Source organism: Thunnus albacares, chromosome 13 (assembly GCF_914725855.1).
Source record: "Thunnus albacares chromosome 13, fThuAlb1.1, whole genome shotgun sequence".
Lineage (NCBI taxonomy): Eukaryota > Metazoa > Chordata > Actinopteri > Scombriformes > Scombridae > Thunnus > Thunnus albacares.
In genome coordinates this window covers 17,088,671-17,112,388 of record NC_058118.1, presented here as the reverse complement: position 1 = coordinate 17,112,388, position 23,718 = coordinate 17,088,671, and the positions used below count along the sequence as shown (strand labels likewise).

Genomic DNA, 23,718 nt, shown 5'->3' with positions numbered 1-23,718 from the left:
GATTTGACTCATTTGGACTCTGAGGCTTTATATTAGCTTCAGATAAACTTTTAAATACATTTTTATAATCTTATAATGGTCAGTATGAACAGGAGGAATGATTATGGCAAGAAAAACCTTCAATGTTAATTTGGGCTCCTGACTGTTGTTTCAAGACAGACTTGTGAATCCGTCCTCTAACAAAGATGCATCAATGGAAGAGGTCCACACGTTTAGCCCACATCTAGTGTGTGTGTGTGTGTGTGTGTGTGTGTGTGTGTGTGTGTGTGTGTGTGTGTGTGTGTGTACGGTGATAATAAAAGTTATAATAAACTTCATTTATAGAGAATCTTTCATACACAAAATGTAGCTTTACAAAACATGAAAAAAGCAGTTGAAACACATTAACATTAAAATTAATTTAAAAAGAGGAGGGAAGTAAAATAAGGAGTATGGATAAAAGATTCTAGATAAAGGCTTTTAAAGTTACTTAAAAGTTAATGATTCAGGTCCAGAAAGCAGCTTCACTGCACGTCTTTGTTTTAGTTTTTGTTGCAATGAGCAGCATAAAAATATTGCTTTTCACGCCATTAAAGATACACACTCAGGAGACGACTCATAAAGGGAAATTTGACCAAATATTTTAAAAAAAGAAAAGCTTAAATAATAATCATCTGCCATTTTCAGTCATTTTTAGAAGTTAAATCTTATGGAGAACAGACAGACAGCAGCAGCCTGTGAATGTTTATGATTGTCGTGTCTTCAGCATCAAGCTGAGTGAGCTCTTGGCTCATCCTCATCAACCACAGCTTGTATTATTGATATGTTGGCTCAGTTATTTAGGTCCCCAATCTGGTCTAGATTCAAGCAGAATAGAAAAACGACAGAATAAAAACACGTTTCTGATAAAGTGACGGCCGTCTCCGCCAAAACATCAACTTCTGCCTCTTTGATTGTTTCATTCTTCCTTTGTGGGAGTGTGTGCTCGGTCTCACTGAAGGTCAGTTTATTTCTGTCGTAACTGTGATTTAGGGTTTTCATTATAAACAATGTTTTTTCTTTCTTTGCCGAGTATTTTTGTTGGTCTTGTTTAGATTCTGGGTTTGAAGATATTTAGGTATATCAGGATATTTTCACAAAATGTGAAAAAGATAAATAACCTGCCTTCTTTTCATTGCCTTCAAACTGTGTTAACCACAATTAATTGATTAGTTTTAGGTGTAACTTCTTTCTGTTGGTGGTCGTTCTCTCTTTGTGCCAGTGTTTTCTTCTCTTTGATGGACTCAGGTGTGAAATTATTCTGTTACAACTACAAGATTAAGAGCCTCTCAGATCCTTTAGGACATGTGAAGTTGTTTAAAGACTGGAAGTGGGTCACAGGTGTGGAGACAGAGAGAGTCACCTCTCCCACCTGCTTCATCAATTCCTCCGGTGTATTTAAACATCTTGTGGTCATGTTTACTCCTCAGTGGGCTGAATAAGTGAGTTTTCTGTGGATCTCTGACACGCACAACCAGGTTTTGTTGATGCCTGAAGTAAAAACCGTCGTTTTTTCTCTGTTTTTTAGGAAACCTCCATTTTATTTGTGGTTTAAACTATTCCAGAGTGATAACCAGGTTGCCATGGTGACCCTCCTGCAGCCTAGCAACAACATCAGCACCGGGCACAGCCTCGTGTCGGACCCCGCCGGTGCGCTAAGCCGGGCGGGACACACCGCGGCGGCCGTGCTCCTCGGGTTCATCCTGGTTCTGGGCTTCCTCGGTAACTTCACGGTCCTCGCTGTGTTCTCCCGGTTCCCCGGACTGCGGACTCCGGCCAACCTGCTGCTGATCAACATCAGCGTCAGCGACATGCTCGTCTGTATCTTCGGGACTCCAGTCAGCTTCGCGGCCAGCGTGCGCGGCAGGTGGCTGACCGGGACCTACGGGTGCCGGTGGTACGGTTTCTCCAACGCGCTTTGCGGTGAGTGATCGAGGTCTTTTAAAAAGTCCTGAATGAAAACAGAAGCTTCATCTCACTCTGCCAGTTTTCTGTACTCTGTTAAAGTTTTCTTACAGGCCCTATATTAAGCTGAAGAAGTGATTTAGATTATTGTTCCCATAGAAAACAGAAAAAACACTTTCAGCCAAGTCAAAAGAAATAAGAAAAGGAGAGTTTAGAAAGTAAGAAATAGAAATAATACCGTCAACCTTAACGCACAATAGATAGTCTGTCACTCATCTTGATGCAGGGGAGGGGGGGGGGGGCTCTTGTCCCAGATGTGAATTTTTTAAAACATTTTTATGACTATCATAAAAAAAAACTTTTATATTTTGCTCCAAACTAATAATTCCTCACATTAATCTCCTAACTGGACTACCAAGATGGTTTTCTGTGTTTGCCTTTGTTAAAACACATAAATCCTTAAAAAAAACAAGAAAAAAATGTGATAAAGTTGCCTCAAAATCTGTTCATGTAAGCAAGCAGGATATTTAAAAATTAACTCTTTTCCTGTATGTAGGCAACAGAGACATGAGGCTGAAGTACATGAGGGTCCCATGTCTTACCTCTGCTGTCAGATGGAGTCTGAAGTACATTTCCATACCGAGGTTTTCTGTTATTCTGGTCATAATTATTGGCTAATAAAAGGAGGGATTCATAAATGTTTACTACTTACTTCTCTCTCTCTCTCTCTGGCAGGTCTAGTGTCTCTGGTGTCTCTCTCTCTGCTGTCCTTTGAGCGGTACTTGGTCGTGATCCACAGCACCCGATCAGACTGCTCTCAGTACCGCAGGGCCAGGCTCGCTGTAGCGGCCTCCTGGTTCTACTCACTGGTCTGGACTCTGCCGCCACTGCTGGGCTGGAGCAGGTCTGTATACTGACCCCAATATTAACATCAGGTCATCATTAGATCATTCATTCATTTATTTATTCAGTCAGATGAACTCTGGTCATCCTAAAACTTTGGGCCCATTCAGAAGAAAGTATTCTGGTTTCTTTCACTTAATAAAAAGAAGAAGCTTTTTGATTGATAATAAGTAATGCCTCTGACAATTAACTTAATTAGTATTTATTTGTTAAATTTAATCGCAATCCTTTCTTAAAGAGCATTGCATAGACAGAACACCTACAACTAGCTAATCAATAATTAAAAACAAATTTTATGTGATATAATATGCAATAAAACAAAACAAAATGAGACAAAAAAAGCTTTAAAAGTGAAGAAAGAGCTTGTCACACACCAAAAACTAAGCTTCAGACAAACTTCAAACTTACTGGTGTTTATTTAAATATTTTATTTAAATATTTTCTTTACTTGTTCCGTCTTCAGTATTGATTATTTTGGATCATCAGCACCAGACTGAACTATATTACTTTGCACAGAATTTTAGATTTAAAGCTGTTATAACACATGAAAGTAAAAAAAAATGTGAACAAACTGCAGTTTCAGCCAGATATTAAACGTATCATCACACAGAACCAGAACTGTGACACTAAATATGCACCGTATGAGACCAGTACATGTGTCCTGTGTCGTGGAGCAGCTACGGGCCCGAAGGTCCCGGCACCACCTGCTCCGTCGAGTGGCACCGGCGCTCGGCCACAGCTCGCTCCTACATCAGCTGTTTGTTCGTCTTCTGCCTGCTTCTGCCGCTGCTGCTCATGTTCTTCTGCTACGGGAGGATCCTGCTGGCTGTGCGAGGGGTGGCGAGACAGGTGAGCGCACAGCTTGACCTTTGACCTCTGATGTGTAACGTTTTGCTCCGCAGCAGTGTCTGTGAAAGCAGCGTGTGTGTGTGTGTGTCTCCAGGTCACCAGGATCAAACAGTCCTCTGCTGAACGGAGGGAAGGCCGTGTTCTTCTAATGGTGGTCTCCATGGTGACGGGCTACCTGTTGTGCTGGATGCCATACGGGATTGTGGCGATGCTCTCCTCCTTTGGACGGCCCGGTGTGGTGCCACCTGCCGCCAGTTTAGTCCCGTCCCTGCTGGCAAAGACCAGCACCGTCCTCAACCCTGTCATTTATGTGCTGCTCAACAAGCAGGTGACAACATTTCTCCACTAAATATTCCTCTGAACTCACACGCAGACATCGGAGGACGTTATTTCTCTCCTTCTAGACGCTTTTCTTCAACTCCAAACAAAATAAAACAAGACTTGAGAGGCACACTGGCTTCTACAAAACCTTATAAGCCTCAATAATTAAAGGATAAGCTCACATTTTTTCAAGTCTATCTGAAAGCAGCTCTTTATGCAGCCTCTCAGTTCAGCGTCTTTACGGCCCCCCCTCTGTTCTGATTGGTTAGCCTTTGCAAGCTACCCCTCAGCAGACTTCCAGAGGCCACTTAAACAACAGTAGTAGTTGAATTTCACTTCCTTCTCTTGTTCTTTACTCCAAATGGAAACTTCTTAAATATATCTGTGCAGGTTTCCTGTTCAGCTGCAGAGGAAGTATAGTAACAAAAAGAGGGAATTGAGCACTAAAAACACTGTAAGACTGGAAGATATTGACTTGATTTGATTAATTTGAATAGCTGAAGCATCATATTAGCCTCAAATAAACCTTTAAATACATTTTAGTCCAGATTGAGGATTGTGGATTTTGTCTCCATCACTTACTATAAAATAATAGTGAACCTGCAGCTCTGGATGTGTTTGTGTTACTGTATCATATTCATTTTGTTGTTTCGTCTTCCTCTGTTTGTGTCTTTTTTCCCGTCTTAGTTCTGCAGGTGTTTCCTGTACATGGTCAGGTGCGGCTCAGATACCCCACCCACCCTGATCCACCACATGTTGCCTAGCAGCAGGGGGGCGTGGCCTCCAGCTACCATCCCACCAGCTGACAAACTAAACACAACACCTGCCACGATCACATCTAGGGGAAGCGGCCGGCCCTGATGCTAGTGGCTCGCTGTGCAGCATAGAGGTCAAAGGTCATTTAAGTCAGTGATAAATAAATAAAGGGTTCACTTTTTCTTGTTTTCATTTTGAAACAAAGAAAGTTAGAAAAAATCTATACTGCAGAAATTTTTTTTAATCTCCTATTCTTTGAATTTCTGTGTTGATTTTACTTCTTTTGTTGATAAATCTGGTTGAAACCAAATGTGAAACTACGATCATGAAGCTTATTTCTGACTGTTTTTCACAGCGGCAGTCAGATGTTACCTCAGTCAGTTGTTACACTGTGCATCACATGTAGCTCATTTTGTTGTCTGATCTTCAGAGCATTTAATTACACTTTAAGCTACATGTTATATTTTTCTTTTTTAACAGTCAGCAGCACGTTTTATCTCAGAGTTTTATTTGTCAGTTATATTAAATGATTTGTCAGGAGATTTTTCTTATTGTCAACAAATCTCATGTCCAGAGCTAAAACAACAGTGAATCGATCCTACTTACAAGTATTGTGTTTGTATCCAAAGCCTGATAAATCTTATTCCTCTGTGCTGTAGACCTCCATTGTTGTACAGAAATGATTAAAAACACATCAATGAGCCACACCGTTGCAGTGGACGACGTGTTGTTACACCGGGAAAAGCTTAAGTACGGTGGATTGTTGAGAAACGGCTCCAAAGACTAATAACAGCATTTTCAGTCTCAGGAGAGTAGTTCTTTGTACGGTAAACACCTTCTGTTCTGTTTACAGAGGTTCAATAGCTTGTTTTGCTACATTTCACAACCTCTTGACTTTATCTTGAAGTTCTCTGAGAAATATACAATGTGGTACAAACAGAACCGCGTTCACATGCATGCACTGTGACGTCTGCCATACAAGAAACTGCTCTTCAGAGACTGAAAATGTGATTGCTGTTGGTCTTTGGAGCCGTTTCTAAACAAACAAACATAACTGTAATCTTAGTGGTGAAGGAACATGTCTCCCAGTGTAACAGTTTGAGAACACAGCACAGAGGAAGAAGATAAATCAGACTTTGGATCAGGCTTCACATGAGATTTGTTTACAAAAGACAAAACAAGAAAGACAAGTTTGACTACATTTTGCACCACCAGAGGGCGGTGTGGCTCAGCTGACTGATGTGATGAGTGTGAAAGTGAATAACTGGTGAATAAAGTAAGAAAACCATTTTACAAGGAGACATTTAGGCTTTTATTCATGTTCAACAATATACAACGATTAAAAAGCCTCAATTCAGAATGAACAACTTCAAAATCCTGAATGAATGGTCCAACACCAAAATAATTTATTAAGAAAATAAACATACGTCTTCAAAAATATACAGTCATTATGCTTCATGAACACTGACTGAGTCTCAGTGAGTGAAAGATTCATCTAAAGACACATTCACATTTGTGGTGAAGTTGAAACAACTGACAGACATGTTGAAATACTTTCAGGTACGAGGTGAGAGGGCACGTCAAAAAATGCAGTGTATCACTGTCGGTTTCACCGTGGAGGAGACGTTGGCGTGTGAGAAGCAGCGAACTTCCCTGAGCAGGTAGTCCACATGATGCAAGAGTTGAGATCAAAACCCCACAAAACATGATGAGTCCGTATTTAAACACCCGTGTACAGACATTAACACCGTCACACAAGTCTTACAAACGATTCAAAAATACACTTTAGAAAATGTCCCTGTGAGGTGCGTTTACTGCTGAACCGGAAGTCTGTTTAAGGTGCATCCATGTCGTGGAACAGCGGAGCCGAGTTCACAGCATTCTCCTCTTGTTGTTTAACTGGGATGTGGATTTTCTGATGCTTTCGTACTCTGAGAAAAGAAAGCAAAAGTGTTACAGATCACGTGGATGAACTCAAGACCTGCGGTCAGTGTGGGCTGCTCCTGTTTCCTCCTAAAAGTTTCTGATGCTGGTGGAGACTCTTGAAGGTAAAGACAGCATTAAGGAAGTTGAAAAAAAAAAGGCTGAGTAGCCTTATTTTAAGTTTTAAGTTAAATAAATCTAGCAAAGACATCTCCACTGCAAACCCTCTCTATCACAACAGGAATCTTTGATTTAGTAATAATGAGACAAACAGAAGTAACGTAGCCCATCGTCTCTTCAAGGATGTAAACGCAGCTACTGTTGGAAATATGATTGCAGAGCGACACAGCCTGATCATGTATCACATCAGTCTAGTGTTGCGGTCGTGATATCAACGGATGAAATCTGAGGTATCTATGTCAGGACTCCTATTAAAGGACGGGTTTACAATATTTCAAGCCACAGGTGTCATGTAAATGGTTATAACACATTCTATTAATTGATATCTCTGAAGCTAATATGAAGCTTCAGCTGTAGATAACTTTCAACGTTGCAGTCTTTTTAGTGACAAACTCACCCACCGCAGCTCAACAGGGAAACACAAAGAGGGAATTTGATGCTAAAGACTGTAAATGTGTCAGATCTCCAGTAGATATGACTAACTCAGACTGCTGAAGCCTCATATAAGCTTCAGATAAACTTTTAAATGACTGTGTGGACACATTATTGATTTTGGCCCCCATCACTTACATTAAAGCACATTTGAAGGGAATCTTTTAATAGCCAGTATGAACAGCGAGGAAAACCTCTTTCACTGTTCATGTGGACACCTGACTGCTGTTTTCATACACACATGATAAATTGTGAACCCGTCCTTTAACAACTTCCATCAATTTTCTAATTGTTTAAGTTACTTTAAATTACCAACCTGTATGTTGATCCAAAACTTTAATTGTTTTTTTCTTTCAATACAAAAGTTCAAGTGGAAAACGTGCTTTAAAAATATAGTTTGCATCAACAGTCTATATTTAAACTCCAATACTACAGCTCATCATTTCCACTTCCTCTACATTTTTCTCTTCAATTCCCACAAACAGAACCTTTTACTGAACCGTCAACGTTGCAAGATGATCATCTCTACTGTGAACTCAGTTGAGCAATATCTTCTTTCAAAATGAAAAATAATTTTTGGATGTATGGAGAAATAGGCAGGAGGTAAAAATCTGTAGTGCTGAATTTAATATTTGATTATTCAATTAGTTGATTGACAGAAAAGTTTAAGTCATTTATCAAGACAAATATGTAAAAACACTCACAGGTTCCAGCTTCTAAAATGTGAGGATTTGCTGCTTTTCTCAGTTTTATATCATATGTGATGTGAATATTTTAGCATTTTGTCTCCTTAAACTCTGAGAATTTGTGATGGACTTTTGTTTAATGTTTTTGACATTTCATAGATTAAACAACTAATCAATTAATTAAATAAAAAATATATAAACAGATTGTAATAAAAAATAATTGTCATTTGCAAGCCTAAAAATCTGTTTTAATCTGTCTGCTCTTTTAGTAAAATTCTGGGTATTTTTCAGTGAACGTCAGTAAAAACGAGCCAGTTCGTTGGTCTAACCTGTGAGTAGTTGAACGGAGACATCATGGGTTCTTGTCTCGTGTAGTCCGGAGGGTTGGCGTGGGGGTCGTAGCCCAGGCGAGCCAGCATGGGAGCGATTTCAGCCATGTCGTTCAGCACGTCAGGGGGAATGTGCCCCACCCAGTTGGAGAGGGCGTCGGTGTTGACCGGCTTCATCACCTGATCTGTGGAACGCTCGACCCTGCAGTGAGTATCACACCGTATGTTACGAGGTTTATATGGAAGAGAAAAATAAAGGTGACAAATCAACGCGTCTGCCCTTAATACAAGTGTATGTAAGAGGGTACAGACATGAGTCAGAACCACAACATGTCACGTCTTGTGCTAATTAACATTTCTGACGAGCTTATAAAACATTCGTGTGACTAATATAGCTCCGACCGTTGCATAACTAATCAAAATAAGGGGGCTAATTCTCTCAGAACGTGGCCTAATTCCTTCAAATACATGGCAGCGTTGGGTTTTGCAGTATGAAGCAGACAGATTCCCACCAAATCCCCTGAGCTCCCCTGAGATGAGACGCTCTGCACGAATCACGACAAATAAGTGGAGCAACACAAATTAAAAACCTACTGGAGGGAAGCCTGTAAGCTTTACTTGACCTTGAAAGTTTTGGCTGCTTCAGCGAAAAAAAACTGAAAACCAGATTAAATTTTATATCTCAGAGGGGGTTTTTTGGGGTTTTTTTGGAGGCTACTCAAACATTTCTTTGGTGGGTTGAGTTGGACTCATGATCCAAGTATTTTTTAAATTCCTGGCTACTGGTGTAATTGTTAATCTTCTTGAAGTAACTGGCCAGCTGTACATGATTTTAAGTTATACTGAGGTATTTCCAGCCGTTACAATATATTAAGATCAGTGGTAGACATCAAGTTGCAGTGCAAGCCCCAATCATATCTGTAAAAATCAAACTCAGAAGAGACTAACGCTGCTGATTAGTCCATTCAATGATTAGTTGATCCACAAAAAACTAACCAGCAACAACTGTGATAATCATATAATGATTTAAATACATTTTTGATAGAAAATGCCAAAAACCTTGTGCTTGTTTTTCTGTGTCTATATGTTAACTGAATATCTTTGGGTTTGGGACTGGTTGGACAAAACAAGTTGTTTGATTATTTCACCATTTTCTTCTTTGACAAAAAAGTAAAATACATCACAAGAGAAGACCTGGACTGCATGTCTGATGACACAAACTGCTGTAGGAGAACAGAGTCCTGTATGTTAGTATGGTGATCATTTAGTAGACTGGGTTCAATTCCCCTGATCCTGCACTCTGACCCATTCTGTGGACAGGCTGAGTAGCGTTTTAAATGATATGTGTTGTCTCTCTTTCACCTAATTCGATTAATCAATCAACAGGAAATTAAATCTGCAATTATTTTGATGACTGGATAATCGTATCAGTGATTTTTTAAGCAAAAAAAATGCAAGAAATGTACTTGTTCCAGCTTCTCAAATGTGATTAAATGCTTTTCGTTGTCATACATGATATTAAATTGAATATATTTTGGGTTTTGGACTGTTGGTCGGACACTTGAAGACATCCTCTTTGACTCTGGGAAGTCATAACGGCTATTTCTCGCTATTTTCTGACATTTTATGGAAAAAAAAGAGGATTCATTCATTAATCAAGAAAATAAGATTAAGATTAATCAATAATTGTGGTAATCAATTCAACTGTGTTTTATCTACTTCTTTAAACTCATGAAAGGGAGTCATCAAAACTAGATTAGTCGTTAGTCTCAAGATAAACTAGACGGTCTTGTTACACCTTATATAAGAGAAATGTTACAGCCGTTGCAACAGTGCAGTTGTGAGCAAAGTCCGCTTGTTCTCAGCAACAGTTCATGAACCTGTTCAGTTGACTGACAGACGGAGAAACGTGAGATTCGCAGCATCCTTTTAGCAGCCTGAAATATGACACCTTTACTCTAAAATAAACCAAAGGCAGCAGGGTGAGAGTTCACAGGAGAAATCAGTATGGTGAGTAAAACACACTGTGATCTGTGTGATTCTCTAACATTTATATGCAAAATGTATATGTGATGATGAACACGCTTGAACACTTGAGACAATGAGGACGGGCAGTTAGTGGAACTAATGATCCATCGAAGGCCAGTCAGAAATTTAAAGGCCTGTAAAACTGAAATGATTATCTTTGGTTTTTTGGTCAAACAAAACAAGAAATTTGAAAACGCCACCTTGAACTCTGGGAAATTATAGCGGTCATTTTTCACCATTTTCTGACATTTTATAAACAAAATGATGAACTGAGAATTAAGAAAATAATCGTCAGGTTAATCAATAATGGAAATACGTGTTAGTTTCAGCTCCATTTAAAACTTTTCTAAGACTTGCAGGTCAAATGACAAAAATAAACAAACTTTCAATTTTCATATTTAACCCTTGTGGGCATCCAGCCATGCGGGTAGTTTCAGTTTGGTGGGCTGAGGTTTTGATATATTTGCCTCTGAAACTTCTGCAACCACCACAGAATACAACAGAGGGGGATGAGATTTCATTTAACAATACATTAAAAAAAAAAAAAAAAAGCAACTTGCCCCTCCAGAAAAAAATGTCCTGGTTACTGAGAATAATCCAAACACTCCACTTTCTCCAGTTACAGTAGGAGAGATAGATACTGTATCAGGAAACCTCAGCTTATAATAGTGAAACTATCTGCACGGCTAAATACGGCAAGAGTTAAGATGTCACGCACTCACTTGGACAGAGACACGCCACCGGCCTTTCCAATCAGCTCTTCATGGTGCAGCACTGACGGGTCCCACTGCAGCTCGAGGAAGTGAAGCAACTTCCTCATTTCCTCCTCTGGGTGGAGGACGAGCTGCTCGTAGCGTACGGGACGACATCTGGCCTCCCCCGCCGCCTGGCACTGGGTGAACATGGTCTCCACCGCGCTGCTCCACTTGGTCAGACAGTCCCTGTAGCTGGTCAGGTCGAAGCCAGAGATGGTCACCTGTGAGGGGAGGCGGAGATATGAGATGAAGAGATAAGACGACGGAGACTGTTTATTTGGTCACAATATGGCACCGGTACAAATTTGTCAAGTGGCTGTTCGGAAACATGAGCCTGTGAGGAAGTTTGTCCGCCTGGAGCCCTGATAAGAAAAGAAGAGCAGCATACCTTACGAGATATCATGGAGTGGACGGTCGCTCGTCCGTCTCGTAGCATGAGCACAAATTTGGCTTTGGGGAAGATGTGCGACAGATATGACAGAGATTTCAAGGCGAACGGATCCTTGTTGCAGAGGCGAGGAGCGGGCTCCCCGTGGCCGACTATCACCTGAAACACATGAAGTTAAAGCTTTTATCCAACTATGTGCAAACTGTTAATCATTAAAAGCCTTTTTGTTATTGAGGCAGACATAAATATCACGTTATTTACAACAACAGAGATGAGCACTTATATTAAAAAAAAACATTCATATTTTACCCAATGGAGATTATTTATTACACAGGATTAGGGCTGCATCTAACGATTATTTTCTTGATTCATCGATTAGTTGTTTGGTCTATGAAATGTCAAAAAAATGGTAAAAACTGTTTCCCATAGCCCACGATTCAACCTAAAATTCAATCTAAAGTCTTGTTTTGTCCCAACCAACAGTTCACAACCCAAAGAGATTCAGTTTACTATCAGAGGACTAAAGAAACCAGAGAATATTCACATTTAAGAGGCTGGAATAAGAGAATTTTAGCCTTTTTTTTGTTAAAAAATAATCAAAATACTTGGCGATTAATTTTCTGTCAATCAACTAATCGAGTAATGTTTGCAACTCTACCCAGGATACTGCAACATTTGCACAAATTACCTTGTTAATAACTATTTTAAGGTCAAATACAGTAGTTTTTACCGACCTGGTGATTTCATGTTAAATAGCCCTTTAAATTTTGTTTAAATGGTTACAGACATTCAAGCAAAAATTGGGCTGCGAGTAAAATTTTATATTAAAAAAAAGGAGAAACTCTGCATCATCCTAAAGCTTGAAGCCCTGAAACAGTCACATGACATTAGGTATGTTTGCAGCACAGATCCAGAGACGAGTTTCAGGCCAAATTCAACACAGCAGATCGTACGATGCACCGACCAGCTTACCTCTAACAGGAACGCTCGCACGGCCGCGTCCAGCACCTGGTCAGTGACGCCGGCCTCGTCCAGTCGTATCCTCTCCTTAACCGAGCGGCTCCAGGTGGCCCGCATGGTCAAGAGGCGGGGAATCACTCGGGTCTCTTCTCCACACCGCACGGCATTGTGTGCGTCCAGCATGACGCGCATCAGCGTGGTGCCACTCCTGGGGAAACCTCCGATGAAGATGAGGGGCGTGTCTTCGGGGAAGTGTTCCATCAGGGACAGGCTCTGATTGGCTGAGCCCAGGGTGAGCTCCATCCAGCGGTACCGATGGCTTTTCGGAGGGCACTCTGTCCCGCTCATGCCCAGGTAGAGCAGGGAGGCGGAGCAGAGCAGCACGCAACCCAGCAGCAGGCTCGATCTGGTGTTCCTCATGATTGCTGGTCGTGTTTGAGAGAGTCAAGAGGACAAAAAACGGTCTTTAGGGGCAGCTGAGGAGGCTGGTGGCTGGAATCAGATGTGATTAAATCTACTTCTTAAATCTCAGTGAAGGTCAGTCAAAGAAAATTATGAGGCCCGATGGAGGCCAGGAGGGTGGAGTCTGGGCGTGATTTTCAGGTGCGAGCTGGGGAGACTCCTCGCTCCTCTGCAGCCCCTCAGCCCTGGTGTCGGAGAGCAGGATCCAGGCCTGCTGCTCTCCACAGCCAGCCACATCTCTTACCCATCTTTCCTACCTAGAAACATGAGAAGAAAACATCTCGGTATCAGTTTATATAGCTGACAACCACATAGAGAATCCCTCTTTTTCCCTCCAGGATTGTAAATCTTACAAAAAACATATCATCGTATTTTAAATTCCTATTAATTATATTTAGTATCTTCAGAACATCCGCCACTGCCCTGAATGAGTGAGCTATTATGTGATGGTGGCTGTAGACTCATTTTCCCCGAGAACACTTGCACACACTGTTCACAAGAGCTGAAATGCATCCAGTTTTTGTTCTCAGAGCAGCTATTTTGCATCTTTCCTCTGGGGAACCACTGACTTGTTAAGCCATATCAAAGTTGACTGCAGCATGCGACGCAGACACACACACACACACACACACACACTCACGCTATATATCTGAAGCTACTAATTACAGCTTCCTCATGTTTTCATTCTCACTGACAGTTTCTGCCACACTGAAATGCAAAGCAAATTGGTTTTACGATGAGATTACTATTGACCAAGCAAGTCTTTCCACAACTTCCTTGTTCCTCTTCTGCAATGTGCACACGAGCAGTTTCATCAGTTTATGCCAGGCTCTGTTTCCTCTTATTCACAAAATACAATCTAAAATACACATGCCTGCAAAACCATTTGAGATGAATATTGACTTAAAGGGACATATATGCTTTTTCTGATTTTCTGTTATTTATATACTGTTATGATGTCAGATATCTATGTTAAACATGGTCAGAGATCCAAAACTTGAGGTTAATATATATAGAAATGCTCGCTGCAAGTCAAAAGCTCAGTATTCAGCCTGCTTTAAATGCCTTGATTTGCAGCATGTTTTTCTTCCTTGACGACAAGCTGACGTCAGGATCATTGTGCATGCTCATAAACAGCTGTCCGTTCTATAGTCTTGGTTGCTAAGGTTGTTGCTAAGGTTATTCCATGTGTTGATTGCGTTGTGTGCTCTCATATTTCAGATCAGATTCCAGTTCGAACATGTACAGGTGTATTTGAGAAGTCAACATTTCGAGGAAAGAAGTAGAAAAACAAATGAAATCGAGCTTCTATAGTTTGTTTCTTAGTTGGTTGATGAAGCCTCCCGAGCGGCCAGTAGTCGGCCATGGCGCAGCTATCGGAAGCTAACCAATCAGAACAGAGTAGGCTCATTAGGAGGGGGACCATAAAGATACAGGGGCTAAAACAGCCTGTTTCAGACAGAGGCTGAACTGAGGGGCTGCATAAAGAGCCAGTATAAGATAAATAAAACTGTAAATCATGTGACAATGTTCCAGTAGAGCCTCAGAATATAAATATAGATCTGGAAATGTGCCTCATATCTTAAATAACTAATGTGTCTGAATACTTACTTCACTGCAGTGTTTGAATGACTTTCTAAGCCACATTACAGTTCTGAAACTCCACAAATTCTCATCTCAAAAACAGCAGCTTCACTTCTAACGGCAGCTATACACAAATCTGGAAAATCTCTTCCTTTCTCAGAGGTATTCTGGTTTTTTTCTTGTTCAGCCTGAATGTAGAGGGAGGCTGACATCTGGATGCCACGTGGGGAACACTCCTTTCGCTGGGCTGGAGTAGCCTCCCTGTAAAATTTGGTCTGTCGATCAAAGCAAAAAGCAAAAAAAAAAAAAAAAAAAAAAAAAACTGATGGAAATGAGGATATCACAGCCAGGCTGGGATACTTAGGTGCTGCCTTAAGCCACGCTAAGTCTAGTGGTATCCATAAGCTTTACATGTAACTATAATGCATTTCCATGCAGAGATTAAGCCACTTGGGAGTTTACAGAGAATGAGGCCAGTGGTTTAAGATGAGACTTGCTGTTTTTTCTCAACAGATTTAAAAGGCTGGATCACAAAGATTACAGAAAAAAAACCCACTAACCTCTGCAGTTTTATTTCCCCAAACAGGTTTGGAGATATTTGTAGATTAAAGATTTATATTTTGTTTGAGACTGCAATACAATGAGGGTGAATTTAATTGTTTCTTTGTGGTGTTCAAAGCACTGAAATTTTTTTTAAAAACTCATCAGTTTTAATTGGGGGGTATTTATTCTTTCAAATTCAGTTCACCTACATTGAACTGGCATGGAGGCAAAAGTCTCAGGGACAGATATATTTAATCAAATACCCACTCTGATAAATCTGGCGACTGACCTTGAAAAGGAACAACAAACAACTCTGTAATAACAGAACACTTTGACATCTGATCACAGTCAAAGTCTTTGGACTATAGTTGAGGAGACAATCATTAAACCCAGAGCCACCATCAACTCCTGAATCTTCACAGGACAAAATAAGACTTCCTTACAAGCTCCAACATTTCCCCTAAAATCGGGTTGATGCATTAATAGATTTCAGTCAGGAGTCATTATTGGAGCTGTTTCTTTGAATGCTCCTCCTTAAATCTTCAGTAGTTTTTAATGGTGCACACATGCATTTTTGTAAAAGCTATTCTTACTGTCTATTCAAAGCTGCAATAACAATTTTACCTCAGTGGCAAAACGTGTGAAGTGAATATCCTAGAAGCTACTTGTTCAAAAGCTGCATTTCTTTTTTTTTCTTTTTTTTTTTTTGTGGTGAACCAGGTGCATAAATATCATAAACAGGTCAAAGCTATCACCGCAGTCAGTGGTGTGTGCAGAAATAGGATTATTCTACGCTTGCAAAACGTAGGCCCAGCAGCCACGAACATCTGGCCTGCTGGATGATGCATCTTGTCTGCAAAAATGCACCCGAGGCGGGCAAGCAGCCACCAGGTGAACGACCTGCTATCAGTCAACACACCGTGACACACCAGCGGACACCTACAGCTCCACCAAACAGCCTGTCAGGGTTTCATAATCATCTTTTGCCCGGTGTTAAAGGACTAATTTAGCCGTCTGCAGGTAGCCAAACACGCTTCGTGAGTATATCGAATCAGTTAAAAATGGAGTTCACTCACCAACGTCCGTGAAACTGCCGAAACCCGAAAGGAAAAAAAAAGACACGAACCTTGATCCAAAAAAGACTGAATCCAGCAGCTCGTCAACACGCACAGACACAGCGGTGTTTCCTCTCATGTGGGGAATCTATCAGTAGGAGTCACAGCGGTGATGTTTAAGCCATTTACAGCTTTTAAAAAACACATTAACGCTCAACGTTTCGCTGCTGTTTCCAAACGTAACTTTGAACCGTATCTGCCGTTGAGAGACAGAGAGAGAGGAAAAAAACACTGTGAACACGAGCGCAGCCAAGCAAAGAAAGCTGCGCGCTGATTGGTCAATAGCCGTTCTGAATTCTACAACACATCTGCTTGGACGATTCTGATTGGTGGAGGCGTTAAAGGGCAATTCCGCCGTAGTGGCATTTTTTTCCCCCCTCACTGGAGGCTAAAATTACTTGAGCTCATCGATTCGTATGTTGCACACTAAAAGCCCTCAGGGGGAAATCAATCACAGTCTGAACTTTAGCAGAGCTTAAACCCAATCACATTTTTATTAGTTTTATTAGTAAAGCAGATTTTGATAACCTTTTTCAAGTTCATGTGGGTCTTTATGATAGATGGAGGTGTATGTGGAAGACCAAAGGTGACAAAATTACATAAATATAATTTATAAATTAGATAAAAATATTCCTGAATAAAAATAAAGTTAGCTCTGAATTTTATGACTAAAGATAAACACAAATAAACAGTGAAATTAGTAAGTATGAAATGACACCAATTTGATATAAGGTACATGATAAAAATAACATTAAATTATAGGCCTTTTCACAGAACACATTTTGACATATGAAATACATATGAATACATATGAAGAGCATGGGTGTGAATAATAAAATTAGTTATGACTTCAGTTTCAGGCAAGGAATCTATAAAATTATGTATGTCATGTAACGACCCTTCCTTCTTTTATAGATTCCTTGGTTTCAGGGTCGCAATATTGTGCGTGCTGCCTCACTATCACTTGAATATAACAGAGCCATCCTTAATGTTATTAGTAACACTTGTGCTTTCCCTATTATAACAAGTCAACATGTCTGCTGTGAAAAAGGTCTGTTGTCATAACCCTTATGTTGACACTGCCAAGTCAACACTGTGACAGCACGTCCCTATTTCTGTATGAAGAACAAAGTCTGGAAAAAACTTGCAAGGTGGCCTCGATTAACCCTATTTACCTCACTCTCTGTGCATTGTGGACAGCATTTCTATATTTGCTTTACGGTAAATCACAATAATGTAGGAATATGCAACGTGTAGGCACAAAACTGAAATAAAGTTGTTAAAAGTAGACACATAAACTCGAGGGTAATAAACCTCAGTTAATATGTGCTTTTGTAGTGTATATTCTCAAACACAGTAAACCTGGACCTGGCTTCCAGGGCCCCTGAGATTTCTGGGCCCAGGGACAGTTGCCTGCTTTGCCCAGTTGGTTATGCATCCTTGAAAAACAGTAGATTGAGGGTGTAGGACTGCAATTTATGATTTTCATTAGAGATTGATTGTTTTTCAATTAATAATTAATTCTAGAAATGATCAAAAACAATTCCACACAGAGACTTCTGTTTGCTCTGTGCTTCAGCTTCAGTCTGAGCTAAAGAAACAGATGTTTCACCTCTATCTGCCCCTGCAGGGCCAAAGAGGCGTCATTAAACCGCTTACTTAGTCTGACTGCTAACCAAAAAAAAATTATTATAATGAGAAAAAAGAGAGAAGCACCGATTAATTCTTAACATTTTTGAAGCTGTGGGCTATAAGTGTGTGGTTTTTATACCTGACTGCTGACTAAAAAATACTTCTCAAATACCTCCAAGGAAAAAAAAGGATTGACTGAAAACAAGTTTGCTGAAATATTTTCAGAGATTACGGAATCAATGAACCCATGTACAGCAAAACGGCTCCACACAGCTTGTGTTTTGGACACATGTAGTTGGTCAAAAATAAAACTTATAAATTGTGACAAAAATAGATTTATGACACAATCTGAAAGAAGAATTACTAATCTGTCTCTAAATACTTTCCGACTTCCCGACCCTGCCTGTGGCCACTCAGCTGCGCGCCCATTGTTTCCTAGTGAAGACTGAAATCTTCAAAAATGGGTCATAAACACATGGCTCCAATTTTTATTTACAGTAAGTAAACTTAGTAAAGCAGCAGGGCACTGTAGTTTTAGTAAACATGAATAGGGATTATTCTTAGTTGCAGAATAACACATATTTGGTGCTATAATAATTATTTATGGCATGATGACATTAAAATACTTAAACTAAACTACAGTGGTTCATCATAATGAAGGAATATGTCACTCAGTGCAACAGTCTGGTCCAGTGATGTGGTTTTTTTTATAGTTTTTGGACAACAATGGAGGTCTATGGTGCTCCTGTGTGCCAATAAGCTACATCCGGCACTGGCTACACAGACAATACTTGTTAGGAGGGTCAGTTTAGATTTGTTAACAAAAAAAAAAGAAAAAATCAAACCTTTCATCAGCTTGACAATGGGGTAATGAGTCATTTCTTACATAATACTTGTGTGAAACAATCATGTAAATGTTCACCAGAAGTGAATAAGACATTAAGGGAGTAATGTGTGATAATATTAACTGATAATAGTATTGAAAAACACTCACTAGCTGAATTTCCACCGCTGTCTGAGGCTGGTGGTTCAATAGTTGCAGTTTCTCGGCCTTGATGACATTGATGGGGGAAAATATCCCGAGGTCAGCTGTGGCTCCTGTATGTGCTGGTACAAAATCAATGTCCAGGACTTTCACTCTAGTCTCAGTATCTCAGGTACTTAGTGAGAAGAGGAAACTAATGTGATATGCTAACAGGAAGCCCAAAACACAGAAAAATACGCACATCTAACCAGCACATCCTTCCTCACAACATCAAGAACAACATAGCACATTTGAGCTGATCTAGAGATCGAAAGTTTGTGGGCTTATGTGTCAGACTACAGTTTATATCCAATGTAATCTCTGAGCTTAAGGTTTACGATAATATTCCAAGGTGTTTATTATTATTAACTACCACTAGTGATTACACTTGTTTATACATCTACATATAACTATCACCAGCAAAGAGAAAAAAAACATTTTGCATTTTTTCTCCAGCTATGTCTTTTACTTCATGCTCTATGGTGGTAGACCGGTTCAAGACTTGTGAAACATTGCCCAAATCTCCAACTTTTTCAGTGATTAAAATAAATAATAAAATGACTAATGAAGAGAAACAAACTGACACTTCACTCTGATTATGGGGCTACTATAGTGGGGCAAGTTAATTTATTACTATAGTGTGTTTGGGGGCGTCCTGCAGGTGCAGGCTTTCCTGTTTTTGCGTTGACAGACTTACTGGTAGTTGAAGAACGAGAATAAACTGAAGGTGTTTCCTGTAAGCTGAAAGTCACACCGCCATCGTCTGACTGTGAAACTAGTTTTAGATACTCATAAATTAGCACCAGCTCTTCACAGTCTGTTGTGTTGCACCACATGTTATCCCCCAATTCCCTATTTTATATCATCTTTAGCAAATGAACATTCAAAAAAGGCCTGCAGCTTTTATTTTACATAACATCTCTTTCCTCTCACGAAGAAGAGACAACGATCACCACTTGGTCCCTTGTGTCATTACACAGCCGCTCTAATAATACTGTCTGACCTTCTGTTAGTGCTGTACAAGTGCAAGTTTAATTGCATGACTGACTTATATTACAGCTTGGGAAATCATACAGCAGCAGAAACCCTTATTTCTATGCACCATAGTAGAAACTGATGACTAACGTTAAGTCAGAAACCAAAAATATACAAAGTAAACAGCTGACTGTCTCTCACATTAACTGATGTGAAATACAAATTAGAAGAGTCAGAAGCAAAACAAGACCAACTGTGACTCACGGCGCATAAACCTGTACTTGAAAAGCATGTGTATGTTTGATTTATATACACGTACATGCATCTTCTTCCATTCATTACATTTCAGAGTTAATGAAGTCGTTTTAGCCGTTGCCAGGCAGCCGTTGTGCATCCGTTCTGTCTGCATGTTGTCCACTTTAAACAGTGATGGGAAAATGGCGCAGGTTAAAAAAAAAAAGAAACCAGTCCAGCTCTGTAATAAGTTTGACCTTCGCTCCAGGTCTCCTGCGGGTCAGTTCTGGTCTGTCGCTGTGTCAGGACTGTTCAGCAGCTTCATCCATCTCTGCGTCTGCTGGACCTGCGTTTTCTTGCTCTGGGTCACCGGGCAGGACGTCTGCGACTGTCTGGATGAGCTCCTCAATCTGCTCCTCTGATAACCGCTCTTCACTCTCTTCAACCATCTGGAGACAAACAGAAAATTTAAGGTCATATTTACAGATGTCTGTTATTGCAAAAGATGTGACATTAATTATTCCTCAACTTGAACTTACTTTATTATAACGCGGTGCACATTTTGTGTGGGATTTGCTTTCCGCACGAGCAACATAAGTCGTTTTTTAAGCTCAAGTGTGTAACTGTGGATGTTGGCAGTTACAAATGACGGGAATGTGTGAGTAAATGAAAAACAGGAACTTAAATTCACAGGATTTATGCAACACAGACAGACAGTGCACGTTTATGTTTTCCACCCTGACCAGTCCGTGATCACTTTGCAGATCTGAAAATATGCTTTGCATCTGAATGAGTCCAATTTTATTCACAGTAAGTAAACTTAGTAAAACAGCAGGGCACTGTAGTTTTAGTAAACATGAATCAAACAGGAGTACACAGTGCATTTGTTGGGGATTAATTCATATTTGATGCTGTAATCATTATTTATGGTATGAGGATGTTAAAATACTTAAACTAAACTACAATGGTTCATCATAATGAAGGAATATGTCACTCAGTGCAACAGTCTGGTCCACTGATGTGGTTTTTTTTTAAATAGTTTTTGGACAAAAATGGAGGTCTATGGCGCTCCTGTGTGCCAATAAGCTATATAGCTATATATTGCACTGGCTTCACAGACAATACTTGTTAGGAGGGTCAGTTCATTGTTAGTTTGTAGGATTTGTTAACAACAAATAAAAAACAACAAAAAAAAAAATCAGAACTTTCATCAGCTTGACATTGGGACACTGAGTCACTTCTTTCATAATACTTGTGTGAAACAATCATGGAAACGATACCAGTAGTGATGAAAGTATTGAAAAACACTTACTAGCTGAATTTCCACCGCTGTCTGTGGTCGGTGGTTCAACAGATGCAGTTTCTCGGCCCTGATGACATTGGGGGAGTGAATATCATCAGTGTGTATACAATATTTGTGTTCATCTCAAAAATAGTATGGATTTTATTTAAATAACAAAAAAGCATGAAGGAAAACATAAATCCTTTTGTCAGATCTTACTGACTTTGTGAGTTTGTGAGGCATCATGGTGGTGAGAAATTCTTTGACGATCTCTGGACTCTGTCTGCTGCAGGGTGTCTTCGACAGGTACTTCAGCGTCTGTGTGGAAAAGCAGAAGAAACTGTGAGACTTCCTTCTGAGGGAATGTGACACAACAGGCACACAGAGCAGGTTAAAGTCAGTGAAGAGAAGAGGAAGACATGTGCCGACCTCATACATGATGGTGTTGAGATTCTGCTGCCCGGCACTGTGTTTGTTCTTCCCACTGTCCTTCCTCTGTTCCTTCAGGTCTGTCAGGAGTTTAAACACCTGAGAAGAAACACAGACATACAAATCTGAAGTGAGACTAAATTATTTTTATCTCTTCTGTTGACAGTGGAAAAGAATTTCATGTAAAACAGTGACACAGAATGCATTATCTTACCTCATAGTTACTGAGCATAGCAGCGTTAGCATTTTTCCTGAAAAAAAGAAAATAAGTCATGTTTAAGCAGTTGGTTCAAGTGTTACTGAGGTCACATGATGACACCTGAGCCATTGCTGAATGAAGTGAGATGTGGTTGAAAGCTCTGAAACCTTTGAGCTCAGATTATTTTGGTTACATTAACATAAGAAAAGTGTTTATGATGAGAGATAAATTGACAGGAAGTTGGGATGTAGATGAATACACTGGGCAAAATTAAGAAGACCAGGTGCAATAATAATAATAAACAATAATGTTTGTCTAGTTTTGATTTATTTAAGAATATAATGGATCACAATACTGAAACTTTTGTTTTCATTACTTTCTATTCTGTACATTTGGAAACTGCAAAAATGTTTTACTGTAGCGTAGTGCTGCAACTATTATTATTTAATATTTAAATATTATGAAAAACATCCATTACAATTAGAGCCAGTCTGATATATCGGTATTACAGATATATCAGTATCGGCGTATACGTTGTCTGATATGCGCCGATATATTTTTTTAGTTTTCAAAGTTTAATAGGCAGAATTTCATGTATATTTGATCCTTTTTCTTAATTCAAGTTTAATATATGTGTACATTTTTTGTTGTGTTTTTTAATTTTATTTATAATTATTTATAATGATTAAATATACAGTAAAGTTTATTGTTAATCTGTAAAATATCATGCCTCCATTACATATCTTTGTCACAAGTGTGTGATAACCACATTTGAGGAATCACTGCAAAAAGTGTTTATGTATATATTTTGTGTATATAAAATTATCAACCGATATATTGATATTGGAATTTTTTACTCCCTAATATTGGTTCCGGCCCCAAAAATCCAGTATCGGTCAGGACCTAATTACAATTTTCCAAAAGCACAAAGTGAATTCAACCAAGAGTCCAAAATCCAAAAGATATTCAATTTTCATGTCAATTACTAGTAAAATGACGTAAAACACAGAATAAAGAGAAACTGGTACCAGCAGGTTAATTTTCTGTAGGATAATCACTGAATATTGTTAAATATATTGAATGGTTTATTGTTTCAGCACTATTTTATCAAGCAAAAACTGAAAACAGTCTCAAACTTGTCTGCCTTTTATTTCAAAATTGGTGTCAGCTTTGTCAGACAAGAGATGCTGTTCTTTCAGTATATTATTATTATTTAATCCTCAGCTTTATATCATGATCAGGTGTTACACTGTAAGCTGATGGAAGCATGTTTTAGCTGACTTATCCATCTTTGGAATGAGTCTTTTTTTTTATCATTTATCTATTTTATACACTTTGGTGTTTTTCGATTGCATTTACTGACTTTAAAATGTGCGTTTTCAACAGGCCGGTCGATAAATTAACCGCAAACTGCGATGAACACATGAACCTTCATTAACAACGTTTGGCTGAAATAAAAGTGTGTTACAATAAACATCACACAGCTTCAAGTTAACACTCGCTGTAAACAAATCTGTACTAATAATCAATAAAAAAAAATGCTTACACTTCCATCTCGTCAGGCACCTTAGCTGTGGTCCAATGTAAAAGTGTCCGTGTAAAACATGAAGACCAGCTCAAAAGTTCCGCCAGCATCAAACGGCCTCCATTTATTTATTAATTATTTGGCGGTTACGTCCGATCTATCGTGTTTTATACAGGCATGATTTAAAAATGCTGTTTTTCCTTTGGTTTACACCTCAAGTAAGACATGACAATCATTATGTAGTGGCTAATGGAGGCTAAATCTTTTTAGGACGGCGAAGT

At 39.5% G+C, this 23,718-nt stretch overlaps 3 protein-coding genes across 6 annotated transcripts; 1 reads left to right on the top strand and 2 right to left on the bottom strand.

Annotated features, from left to right (window-relative positions):
- Positions 1–688: 688 nt before the first annotated feature.
- On the top strand, positions 689–5,344 carry LOC122995482 (pinopsin-like). The gene is made up of 5 exons (XM_044370758.1): positions 689–1,941; positions 2,659–2,827; positions 3,504–3,675; positions 3,770–4,003; positions 4,684–5,344. Exons 1-5 carry the CDS (start codon positions 1,506–1,508, stop codon positions 4,855–4,857), a joined length of 1,185 nt encoding a protein of 394 aa, XP_044226693.1. The 5' UTR covers positions 689–1,505; the 3' UTR covers positions 4,858–5,344.
- A 696-nt stretch (positions 5,345–6,040) lies between these two features.
- LOC122996229 (protein-tyrosine sulfotransferase 1-like) lies at positions 6,041–19,576 on the bottom strand. Of its 4 annotated transcripts, none has more exons than XM_044371861.1 (6): positions 18,764–19,576; positions 12,446–13,152; positions 11,474–11,632; positions 11,053–11,306; positions 8,303–8,504; positions 6,041–6,683 (listed from the first exon to the last, which is right to left on the bottom strand). In XM_044371861.1, exons 2-6 carry the CDS (start codon positions 12,851–12,853, stop codon positions 6,648–6,650), a joined length of 1,059 nt encoding a protein of 352 aa, XP_044227796.1. In that variant the 5' UTR covers positions 12,854–13,152; positions 18,764–19,576; the 3' UTR covers positions 6,041–6,647. The 4 variants fall into 4 exon arrangements, with proteins under 4 accessions (XP_044227796.1, XP_044227794.1, XP_044227795.1 ...); XM_044371859.1 differs by lacking the exon at positions 18,764–19,576 and adding an exon at positions 16,099–16,385; XM_044371860.1 differs by lacking the exon at positions 18,764–19,576 and adding an exon at positions 16,149–16,385.
- Positions 19,577–19,671: 95 nt separating this feature from the next.
- Positions 19,672–23,696, bottom strand: LOC122996230 (calcitonin gene-related peptide-receptor component protein). Its single transcript, XM_044371863.1, has 6 exons — positions 23,459–23,696; positions 21,928–21,964; positions 21,714–21,812; positions 21,508–21,602; positions 21,315–21,372; positions 19,672–20,451 (listed from the first exon to the last, which is right to left on the bottom strand). The coding sequence occupies exons 1-6, from the start codon at positions 23,545–23,547 to the stop codon at positions 20,305–20,307; spliced, it is 525 nt and encodes a 174-aa protein (XP_044227798.1). The 5' UTR covers positions 23,548–23,696; the 3' UTR covers positions 19,672–20,304.
- Positions 23,697–23,718: the final 22 nt, after the last annotated feature.